We start from the raw sequence: 12397 nt of genomic DNA on the forward strand, positions 1-12397 counted from the left end.
TTCAGGAAGACGTCAGCATCAGTCCCGCTGCCCTTCTCGGCAGAAGTGAACACACTCACTATGTACTTATTCACTGTAAAATGACCAAATATCAAACAGCATAGCATATTTATGAACTCAGTGAATTTGTACTGTATGTATGTGTTCTCATGAATATCTGAAAGTGAACCGGTTATGTCATGATATTTCACATAGACACTGCCATCATGGTACCTTTCAAGTTATGCGACCATTGTCACTGAAACCATACATTTGACTGTAACCTCTCAGTTCTAACCGTAACCTCTCAGTTCTAACTGTAACCGCTCAGTTTTAACCGTAACCTCTCAGTTCTCACCGTAACCTCTCAGTTCTAACTGTAACTGCTCAGTTTTAACCGTAACCTCTCAGTTCGAACCGTAACCTCTCAGTTTTAACCGTAACCTCTCAGTTCAAACCGTAACCTCTCAGTTTTAACCGTAACCTCTCAGTTTTACCCGTAACCTCTCAGTTCTAACTATAACCCCGCAGTTTTAACCGTAACCTCTCAGTTCAAACCGTAACCTCTCAGTTTTAACCGTAACCTCTCAGTTCTAACCGTAACCCCTCAGTTTTAACCGTAACCTCTCAGTTCAAACCGTAACCTCTCAGTTCAAACCGTAACCTCTCAGTTCTAACCGTAACCTCTCAGTTCTAACCGTAACCTCTCAGTTTTAACCGTAACCTCTCAGTTTTAACCGTAACCTCTCAGTTCAAACCGTAACCTCTCAGTTTTAACCGTAACCTCTCAGTTCTAACTGTAACCTCTCAGTTTTAACCGTAACCTCTCAGTTCAAACCGTAACCTCTCAGTTTTAACCGTAACCTCTCAGTTCTAACCGTAACCCCTCAGTTTTAACCGTAACCTCTCAGTTCAAACCGTAACCTCTCAGTTCAAACCGTAACCTCTCAGTTCAAACCGTAACCTCTCAGTTCAAACCGTAACCTCTCAGTTCAAACCGTAACCTCTCAGTTCTAACCGTAACCTCTCAGTTCTAACCGTAACCTCTCAGTTTTAACCGTAACCTCTCAGTTTTAACCGTAACCTCTCAGTTCAAACCGTAACCTCTCAGTTCTAACCGTAACCTCTCAGTTCTAACCGTAACCTCTCAGTTTTAACCGTAACCTCTCAGTTCAAACCGTAACCTCTCAGTTCTAACCGTAACCTCTCAGTTCTAACCGTAACCTCTCAGTTTTAACCGTAACCTCTCAGTTCGAACCGTAACCTCTCAGTTCAAACCGTAACCTCTCAGTTCAAACCGTAACCTCTCAGTTCAAACCGTAACCTCTCAGTTCAAACCGTAACCTCTCAGTTCAAACCGTAACCTCTCAGTTTTAACCGTAACCTCTCAGTTTTAACCGTAACCTCTCAGTTCTAACTGTAACCCCTCAGTTTTAACCGTAACCTCTCAGTTCGAACCGTAACCTCTCAGTTCAAACCGTAACCTCTCAGTTCTAACCGTAACCTCTCAGTTCTAACCGTAACCTCTCAGTTCTAACCGTAACCTCTCAGTTTTAACCGTAACGTCTCAGTTCTAGTAACTTTTCTCTGTTCACATTTCTAGTCTCATGCCTCGTGATTCTGTTTGTCTCCTTCTTTCTCACAATAGACCATAGTTCCTCTAATCCTCAATGAGCCAGTTTCCAGGTTAAATATTAATATACTGTGTGTGTGTGTGTGTGTGTGTGTGTGTGTGTGTGTGTGTGTGTGTGTGTGTGTGTGTGTGTGTGTGTGTGTGTGTGTGTGTGTGTGTGTGTGTGTGTGTGTGTGTGTACAGTAAGGGTGTTCTCATGCCAGCTTTCTGGTTTTGAATAACAGGTCTCCTTGAATAGACTTGAAAAGTAGGCACGAGCAGAGGCATGATCTGTGTCCCCTACCATGGTGACATTTGGCCCCAAGAGACATGCACCCTGCATCCTACTCTCTCTCTCTCTGTCTCTGTCTAATAAGGAGTTGTAAGGTGAAGGTCACATGGTAACAAGAGGACTACAATGCTTACCAGCCGATTAGGCTCCATGAGGCACCTTACACACAAGTAACAGTAGGCAGAGTAACTTACGTAACTTTGGTTTACGCTTAAGAACATGAAGTGTGGGTTAATTAAGCAATAAGGCACGAGGGGGTATGGGATATGGCCAATATACCATGGCTAAGGGCTGTTCTAACGCACGACGCAACGCAGAGTGCCTGGATACAACACGTAGCCATGGTATATTGGCCACATGTCACAAACCCCCAAGGTGCCTTATTGCTATTATAAACTGTTTACCAATGTAATTTGAGCAGTAAAAATAACAGTTTTGTCATACCCGTGGTATACGGTCTGATATACCACGACTGTCAGCCAATCAGCATTCAGGGCTCAAACCACCCAGTTTAGAACTACAATTATAAACTGGGTGGTTCGAGCCCTGAATGCTGATTGGCTGACAGCCGTGGTATATCAGACGGTATATGGCTAAGGGCTGTGTCCAGGCACTCTGCGTTGTGTTATTCATAAGAACAGCCCTTAGCCGTGGTATATTGGCTATATACCACAAGATACAGCATATACAATGCTGCTCCTAAATTATATGGCAATGTTCTAGGTTTTCCTTTACATCATATACTGCATGCACTGTAGAGTGTATTCAGCGCAATAGTTATGCAGTGGACAGTATGAACTGTAGAGTACAGCCTTGTGCAGTGTAGCCTAGACATCTTCTATGTGGATTTAACCTGTATAGCATACTGTGTGTAAAGGTAAGTGTTCCAGAGTAACCTACGTTTGGGGACATCCATGGGGTTGAGGCTGCCCAGCAGGTCTCTGACATACAGGCCATCCCCCTCCTCACGGCTCAGCCAGTTGTTGCAGGCGAAGTAGAACCGCAGGTGTGGACGGTTCATGTCGGTCACCACGACCCGGTCTAGGAACCAGCTGGCGTTCAAGCCACCTGTGTTGTCATGTTCAATCCTAGGGACACAATGACAGTCAGGTACTGGAGGAAACGTCTCCTCATTTGACAATTAGTCAAATTTCCACCCACTCTGACCATAGCGTGAAAACGCAATTTGGTGATGAAATTTCACTTCCTTATGTTATAAAATACATTTTACCAAGACACATATGATTATTCATGTTCTGAATCGTTTAAGAAATGTATTTCTCTAACATTTAATAAACAGTGTATCCAAAAAGTCAGATTTCGTGACCTAAAACATCCGATAACATGTACCAACAGAGCAGTGCAGCTTTCTCACAGCAACTCTGAGGATTTTACATGTTGTGGTGGTCATCTACAAAGTTGTTTCCGTGGGTCTCAAAAAGATAAATTAACATGATATGAGCTGAATTAAATGTAAAAGGCTTTGAAAATGAAAAAGCTTGCAGTACGCTCAGTGCTCAGTTTACATTTCAAAGAGATACACTTGTTTTTTTGCGATAAATCTTCCCAAAAATTACAGGGATTTCGCATTACAATGAAAAGCGTATACTAAAATATGACAATAGTACTACATGTCATGTCTCAAAATGTATATCTTACCTCTATGTTGTTTTATGTCCTGCGGATTCGAGAAGAAAGATGACGAGTTCAAAGTGAGCCTGCCAAGTAACGTTAGTTAATTCTATCCCAGCATCCTTCCTAATGACAAGACGATGTGCATTTTCTCATATTTGGTCACCCTGTGCATAGACGTCAGTTCAACATCTAGTTTTGATTTACGTATGGTTGAGTTGTCAAATAACGTGAATTCAACATGAAATCAACAAAACATTTCACCATGATGCCATTGGATTTAGGTTAAAAGTTGGATGAATAAATATGAAATTCCCTTACATTGATTACTTTTTGCAAATCCAGTCAGTTTTCCACATTGAATTGATTCAACGTCATCACAGTGATTTATTTTGTTGAAATGATGTGGAAACAATTTTGATTCAACCAGTTTTTGGCCTATTTGGTCATTTTGGCAATCCTACAAGTGTAAAAACTCCAATAACTTTTGAACGGATTATGAAAAAGACATGAGGGTTGGACCATTGGTTTTCTTAGAGGAGTATTGGACACCCAACAATTAGCCATCTGATACTCTAACTCATTCTATAGGATACACAACACTGTTAAACAAAAACAATTGATAATATAATATTGCAACTACGAGCTACCATGTTTGCAACTAAGCTGCCACCATTTGAAAAGTACTGGGGAAGCACTCCAAAAGAATGTTGGGATGATGGACCTAATGTTTTTTTGCGGAGCATATGCAGGGTACACATTTGCATACCTTTTCAACACCTTCATAATGTTGGCAGCTTATTGGGAGGCTAGTTTTAAAACACTTTATTTTTACAGAGAAGAACTGCACTGAACTTCAAAAAAAAGAACAATAACACTCACTCACTCAACATTGTAGCTAAATTCGGGAATGATAGCCTACTAGCCTAGACTTGAATGACCTTTAAATGTATTTTCCATATACCGATTTTTGTTGTGGCAAAGAAATCCCCGGGGAAATACGGGGCACTCTGACATTTGTTTCTCACAGAGGTCATATCATGAAAGAACACAAGACGCTGTGGTGCAGGTATACCTTTACACACTTTTTCCAGTGGGCATTGCTTATACTCACTTCTTAATCCCAAGTGATTAGTATCAACGTAGTGTAGTGGTAGGCGGCTGATTGCATATGATAGTAAAATGTGTAGAATATCAGGAAAATAGCTTATACAGTTGAAGTCGGAAGTTTACATACACCGTAGCAAAATACATTTAAACTCAGTTTTTCACAATTCCTGACATTTAATCCTAGTAAAAAGTCCCTGTCTTAGGTCAGTTAGATCACCACTTTATTTTAAGAATGTGAAATGTCAGAATAATAGTAGATTTGTTTCAGTTTTTATTTCTTTCATCACATTCCCAGTAGCATTGCCTTTAAATTGTTTAACTTGGGTCAAACGTTTCGGGTAGGCTTCTATAAGCTTCCCACAATAAGTTGGGTGAATTTTGGCCCATTCCTCCTGACAGAGCTGGTGTAACTGAGTCAGGTTTGTAGGCTTCCTTGCTCGCACACGCTTTTTCAGTTTTGCCCACAAATTGTCTATGGGATTGAGGTCAGGGCTTTGTGACGACCACTCCAATAACTTGATTTTGTTGTCCTTAAGACATTTTGACACAACTTTCGAAGTATGCTTGGGGTCATTGTCCATTTGGAAGACCCATTTGCGACCAAGCTTTAACTTCCTGACTGATGTCTTGAGATGTTGCTTCAATATATCCACATCATTTTCCTCCTCATGACGCTATCTATTTTGTGAAGTGCACCTGTCCCTCCTGGAGCAAAGCACCCCCACAACATGATGCTGCCACCCCCGTGCTTCGCGGTTTGGATGGTGTCCTTCGGCTTGCAAGCCTTCCCCTTTTTCCTCCCACGATGGTCATAATGATGGTCATTATGGCCAAACAGTTCTATTTTCGTTTCATCAGACCAGAGGATATTTCTCCAAAAAGTACAATATTTGTCCCCATGTGCAGTTGCAAACTGTAGTCTGGTGTTTTTATGGCGGTTTTGGAGCAGTGGCTTCTTCGTTGCTGAGCAGCCTTTCAGGTTATGTCAATATAGGACTTGTTTTACTGTGGATATAGATACTTTTGTACCTGTTTCCTCCATCCTCTTCACAAGGTCTTTTGCTGTTGTTCTGGGATTGATTTGCACTTTTCGCACCAAAGTACGTTCATCTCTAGGAGACAGAACGCGTCTCCTTCCTGAGCGGTATGACGGCTGCGTGGTCCCATGGCGTTTATACTTGCGTACTATTGTTTGTACAGATGAACGTGGTTTTTTCTAAGGTCTTGGCTGATTTCTTTAGATTTTCCCATGATGTCAAGCAAAGAGGCACTGAGTTTGAAGGTAGGCCTTGAAATACATCCACAGGTACACCTCCAATTGACTCAAACGATGTCAATTAGCCTATTGTCATGACGTTGCCCTCTTTGGGTACAGCGAGCACAGTTGACTCCCCTCCCTCCGCACCAGGCCTTTTCTATGCACCATCCCCCAACCTCTATACTTCTGACACCAGGCTCAGTGAGAGCGGTCGTAAATTCCAATGAGAAAATTCTCTCCTCATGGCCACAGTATAGAGAACAAAGGATTCTTCCACCTCACAGAATTGGAGAACCGAACGACATTTATGTTCTGGAGAAGGTATAAAAGATCGGTGAAGAATCCAGCTACGAACTGATCCATTTGGTACAATTTTGTGAAACTCATGAGAGACAATACGGCCATATTACCATAATAATGTTTATATACTAGCCTCAGCTATGAGACTTACATCTAAATGGTTGTATAAAATTAATGAATAAGGATATAACTGTTTGTGATATTGTGCAATGTGATTTTGGACTGTTAATGAAGGAAACTCCAATTCCCTTTGGAGTCTTAACTAAGTCATCGGCACGCCCCCAGGGACACAGACAGGACCTGGCGTCATGTGACAGCCTTTTCTATGTTCAGTATATAAGCCCCCACCCAGGGTTTCTTTCCCCAGACCAGGCCTCCACTCCATTACGAGTTGGCTAATAGGTTTGACCATGCATCCCTCTACTGAACTTTAACCATACCACGTGGTTAAACTATTAGACTATCGATACAGAATAAGAACAAGTCTTTGATATTAATTACAAGTCTGCAGCTAGGAATTCGGTATCATTGAACGCAACAACCGCCGGAAACATCCATTCTATAACGACATTAATGAATGTCGCTTTGAAAGATCTAGAGAGAGAGAGAGAGAGAGAGAACTCTCCAACAGAACGACCTTTCCAACAAAGATCCCGACGACACACTGAGCGTAAATATATATATTGATTGCAATTGTTCCCGAATGAGTGAGCGTTCATGTGCAAAGGATTAGCATTTCAATTGTTAATATTTATCAACTCTGTAGTGTCTTCTCAGCTGACCAACATTCCCCTTTTGTTTAACAAGCCGCCATGCCGGTTTAGCCCACTAGGGCACATTCTCATATCATTTCCTTGTAACCATATCTGTTTGTTTTGCATTTCTGTTGAATTATTTAGTTTAGTAAATCAATTATTTTAAGACAATTGATGGATGGATGACTCATAGTGAAGACTGGGTTCGTGCAGATAACCATCAATTTACGACGTTTGGAATGAGATTGACATGAGGTAAATAATAAGTCATTAAATCAGAAGACTCATCGATCAGATATAATATCTGAAAGTTATATTAGGAAAATTATAACTTTGTAATCTGAATATTTTCCTTGGTGCCCCGACCTACTAGTTAATTACACTTACACGATTAATCAGTTTAATCGCGTAATAATAATTACAGAGAGTTATTTGATAAACATGTCTTCAGTTTAATGATGCCAAAGCCACGACATTATCAAAAGCTTTTAAAGCCATGACATAATTTTCAGGAATTTTCCAAGCTGTTTAAAGGCACAGTCAACTTAGTGTATGTAAACTTCTGACCCACTGGAATTGTGATACAGTGAATTATAAGTAAAATAATCTGTCTGTAAACAATTGCTGGAAAAATGACTTGTGTCATGAACAAAGTAGATGTCCTAACCGACTTGCCAAAACTATAGTTTGTTAACAAGAAATTTGTGGAGTGGTTGAAAAACAAGTTTTAATGACTCCAACCTAAGTGTATGTAAACTTCCGACTTCAATTGTAGATCAACATGAGATGATCTATAAAACAACCAAAAAAATCCCTGCCCCATGGCAAAAAGTTTAGAATTTGATTTAAAACAGCATAATTTTCTCTTAGCCTCATGACAAAATGTGTAGGATAGCATTATAAAACTGCAAATGTTTCTCTTTGCACCATCGCAGAATGAGTTGAAATGCCAGAAGTTAGCTGACCCCCTCTCCCCAAATGCGGGGACCCCCAAATGTGGTAGTCCAGCCCTGAGTGGAGGTGTAGGCTTACACTGTATCAATTACACTGGACACCTGCTTGTCGAACATCTCATTCCAAAATCATGGGCATTAATATGGAGTTCATCCCCCTTTGCTTCTATAACAGCCTCCACTCTTCTGGGAAGGGTTTCCACTAGATATTGGAACATTACTGCGGGGACTTGCTTCCATTCAACCACAAGAGCATTTGTGAGGTCAGGCAGTGATGTTGGGCGATTAAGCCTGGCTCACAGTCGGCGTTCCAATTCATCCCAAAGGTGTTCGATGGAGTTGAGGTCAGGGCTCTGTGCTAGCCGTCAAGTTCTTCCACATCGATCTCGACAAACCATTTCTGTATGGACATCACTTTGTGCATGGGGGCATTGCCATGATGAAACAGGAAAGGGCCTTTCCCAAACTGTTGCCACAAAGTTGGAAGCACAGAATCGTTGAGAATGTCATTGTATGCTGTAGTGTTAAGATTACCCTTCTCTGGAACTAAGGGTCCTAGCCCGAACCATGAAAAACAGCCCCAGACCATTATTGCTTTTCCACCAAACTTTACAGTTGGCACTATGCATTTGGGCAGGTAGCGTTCTCCTAGCATCTGCCAAACCCAGATTCGTCTGTCGGACTACCAGATGGTGAAACGTGATTCATCACGCCAGAGAACGTGTTTCCACTGCTCCAGAGTCCAATGGCGGTAAGCTTTACAGCACTCCAGCCAACGCTTGGCATTGCACATGGTGATCTTAGGCTTGTGTGGTGCTGCCCGGTCATGGAAGTCCATTTCATGAAGTTCCCGATGAACAGTTCTTGTGCTGACCTTGCTTCCATAGTCCGTTTGGAATTGTGTAGTTTTGCAACCGAGGACAGACGATTTTTACCCACTACGCGCTTCAGCACTCGGAAGGTCCTGTACTGTGAGCTTGTGTGGCCTACCACTTCGCAGAGCCGTTGTTGCTTCTAGATGATTCCACTTCACTATAACAGTACTTACAGTTGACCGGGGCAGCTCTGGCAGGGAAAATTGACGAGCTGACTTGTTGGAAAGGTTGCATCCTATGACGGTGCCACGTTGAAGGTCTTCAGTAAGGCCATTCTACTGCCAATGTTTGTCTATGGAGATTGCATGGCTGTGTGCTTGATTTTATACACCTGTCATCAATGGGTGTGGCTGAATTAATTTGAAGGGGTGCCCACATACTTGTGTATGTATAGTGTATGCATGTAGTACAATAGAGAATAATCATGCACAAAGTAGCATACACAAACGCGAAGTATGTGACATATATTCACATACTCGCCGCACACATAGTCTAGTTTCAGCAAAATATGGAGCAGCTCACAGAAGAACGACATTGGTAGCTGGTAGGGTAGATATCTGCCAGTAAATGCTATCTAAGGCATGCAAACCAGGTATCTAAAAAGTCTTGGTTGAATCTTTGCCATGTGCATTTCAGTCCTCATGCGCTCTTTGAACATTTCTGAATGCTTTCCCAAAAAACGTTCCCAATTAAAAGTAGGCCTACCTGGCAGAACGACATCATGATGATTTTTCCCAGACTTCAAAATGGTCTTCTGATATGGTTTAAGCATTATTGTGGACTTAAAACATCACATTTTTGTAGTTTTTCTATAAAAAGTGTGATTTTGAGAGTGAAAACCTGACAAATCTATAAAAAACACATTTAAAACTTTAGGAAAACGTAATTTTTCACACAGGGCGCCTTTCCTTCGCCATGCGGGCTGTTTGGGAAATATCTGGAGAAGTATACTCACTTCTCTAGGCACCACTACACCACTGACCAGTCCTGCTACGACATTGTGAGTAGGCCTTTTTTTGCATAGTTAAGTTCAGTTTTGCAGAGATAAAATGTCGCCCAAAGTAGCATCTTACAGATGAAATATCCTATGTTATAAGAAATTGTAGGCCTATTAATTTAGGTAGTGGTTAATTGACAATTAGCCCTGGAAAGTTTCAGAACACATTGAAATGGATAATGAAGATGGTCTAGAGCAGGGATGGGCAACTAGCGAGGGGACTGGCGAGGGGGCCGCTAAAATGGGGGGGGGGGGGGGGGGGGGATGTGGATGTGGATACGCAGACCCACAAGCCACTGCGGCCCCTCATGATGAGTTCCGGTTTTTATGTGGCCCCCACCCCCATAAAAGTTGCCCATCCCTGGTCTAGATGTAAGACTGCTTGTATTTTGCACTTCAGATTTTCAGATGTTTGAAAACAAATTATTCCTCTAAAGATATAGCTCTAGGCTACTACCAACACCCAGGGCATTGTAGTCACTCAGACAATCTATGTCTCCTCACTTTTTAAGACTGGGATGTGACCCAGATCCCATCTCTATCACCATCATCATCACAACCCCCAGTGAACAGATGGTGCTTAACGCTCAGTGATCTTTCTGAGGAAATCCCACACAGGCATTCTAAACTCAGTCGGCGACTACAGGACAGTATGCTGTTAATGTAGTGTACTATAAGTTAAACCAGTGGTTTCAGCCACCATGATGCCATCACCATAAGCCATGCTGTACCTCAGCTTCTTCAAGGGCCCAACATTGTGTGTTTTAATCCGGAACACGTCCGTCTTATTTTTCTCAAATGCCGTTCGGCTTCTGTAATGTGAAAAAAGATAGCATGAGCAAAAGAGAGAGACAGCCTACAAGATAAATAGGGATAAAGATAGATCTGGTCAATTGCAGCTGTTGACAGATTAGACCACTTAGTGTGAGGCACAATGAGGATCTCCTGCCAGGCTGTTATGGGTGGCAGAATCCCAGTATTGTTGCCCCCTCTTAAATATTTGTAACACTTTCTTTGACATGAGTGGTCTTGAATGTACATGACACCTCATGATAGGTCTTATGTCATATTCATGTCATATGAACCATCAAATAAAGTGTTACCTGAAAGACAATCCTTTTCAGCGTCAGATCAAAAGTGTCATGTGCATAGGCCAGCCTACTATTGTCTCTGTCACAGGGTGGTAGAATCGGACACCTGCCCAGAGCCAGTCTGGGCTTTTGGCACGAGTCTACCCACTACTCTACCTCTGACAGTGACAGATAGCTAGTGTCTCTGCGGCAGGTCCTTCTCTGCCATCCGTGGTGAATCAGATATGATACCCTCCAACAATAGAGAATAGACCTGGCATTGTCATTGACCCACATTTCTCTTAATGCTTCCCTGCCCACAATTATGGTCAATATTCAACTCTATGTGACAATGCCAGGACTGCACTCCCTAAATAAAGGGCAAAATGCGTTAAAGGACTAAATGACTGTCCAACACTGTGTCTAAAATGTACCTGCAAAAGAAATACAAACTGACATTGACAAAACAAATCAACCCCAATGCAAACTTTGGAATTCATGTCACTTTAACAGTTATATCTGCACAGTTCCATCGCAATTCCAAAATGTTGCATTTCGCTCTGCCTTGATTGTTCCAATCTTGCAGACCTGTTGAAAACCAGAGCTTCCACTTACCTGTATCATGATGCAAATGTTCATTGATCATTCCATAATACAGGTAGAACATACAGGACATAGGCTATATCTGAGTAAGGTGAAACTGTACTCCTCAGTTGTAATGTTGGTAATAACAATTAAAGCTATATGCCACAGCTATTTGTAATGAATCACACATTGACACATGGACCTAGAAAACATGAATATACTCAACAGACTGCATACATACTATATGCACATACATTTGTATATATACAATATCTCCGTATGTACATCTGTATATTCTGTGACATATTGAGTCAATGTGTCTAATGTGATGGGGGAGAATGACAGGACTTCCAGGTGTGAGTGTACAGTAGTCAACTGTACTATAGATGAGGCCTATGTACAGGATACTGTATACGTGTAACTCTATCTGCGTATCCATGGGTGTGTAGTGATAAGGAGAGCCTGCGACTTGCATGATAACAGTCCCTGTACTATGGGTCCTCATATTACAACACGGATAGATGTGTCATCTGGAAATGACATCGTGGTCTTCTTTCATTTGCTCTAAATGAAAAGAAGACCGGCCATGTCACGTAGTTCTTCCTTACTCCAGATACTCTGTGTGTCCATTATGTGTACGGAGGAGTGCATCCCGTACTTTAGCCAGGCCTCTATCAAACGCATTACAAGCTTTGCTTCCTCTCATAATGGATCATATCCACCAGTCACATCATTTCAATGACCATCTGGCAAACGTGATAAAGCCAGTTCTTAAAATGATCAGTAGCTTTTTTTGTGGTTTGATAAATGTACTGATTTGATAGTTGAGGTCAGAGCAGCATCACTAAGTCAGCTCATGTGAGGCTCATGTGGTTAAAGTTACAGGACTGCACTCTTATACAGCCTCATACCCACAATGCAACACAACACAGGTAATCCTACTGTAATAATCATCCTTAGGTAGACAGATAAAAATACC

General features: G+C 41.8%; 1 protein-coding gene across 1 annotated transcript in view; it reads right to left on the reverse strand.

Annotated features, from left to right (window-relative positions):
* Window positions 1–12397, reverse strand: part of loxhd1a (lipoxygenase homology PLAT domains 1a) — a 44499-nt gene that overhangs the window by 28269 nt on the left and 3833 nt on the right. The window contains exons 4-6 of the mRNA XM_029709959.1: window positions 10495–10575; window positions 2784–2971; window positions 1–73 (exon numbers count right to left, since the gene is read on the reverse strand). The exon at window positions 1–73 is cut by the window's left edge and continues 26 nt beyond it. Of these exons, the coding sequence (XP_029565819.1) occupies window positions 1–73; window positions 2784–2971; window positions 10495–10575 (342 nt within the window). The remainder of the gene's footprint in view (window positions 74–2783; window positions 2972–10494; window positions 10576–12397) is intronic.

This window comes from Salmo trutta, chromosome 23, assembly GCF_901001165.1.
Source record: "Salmo trutta chromosome 23, fSalTru1.1, whole genome shotgun sequence".
Classification (NCBI taxonomy): domain Eukaryota; kingdom Metazoa; phylum Chordata; class Actinopteri; order Salmoniformes; family Salmonidae; genus Salmo; species Salmo trutta.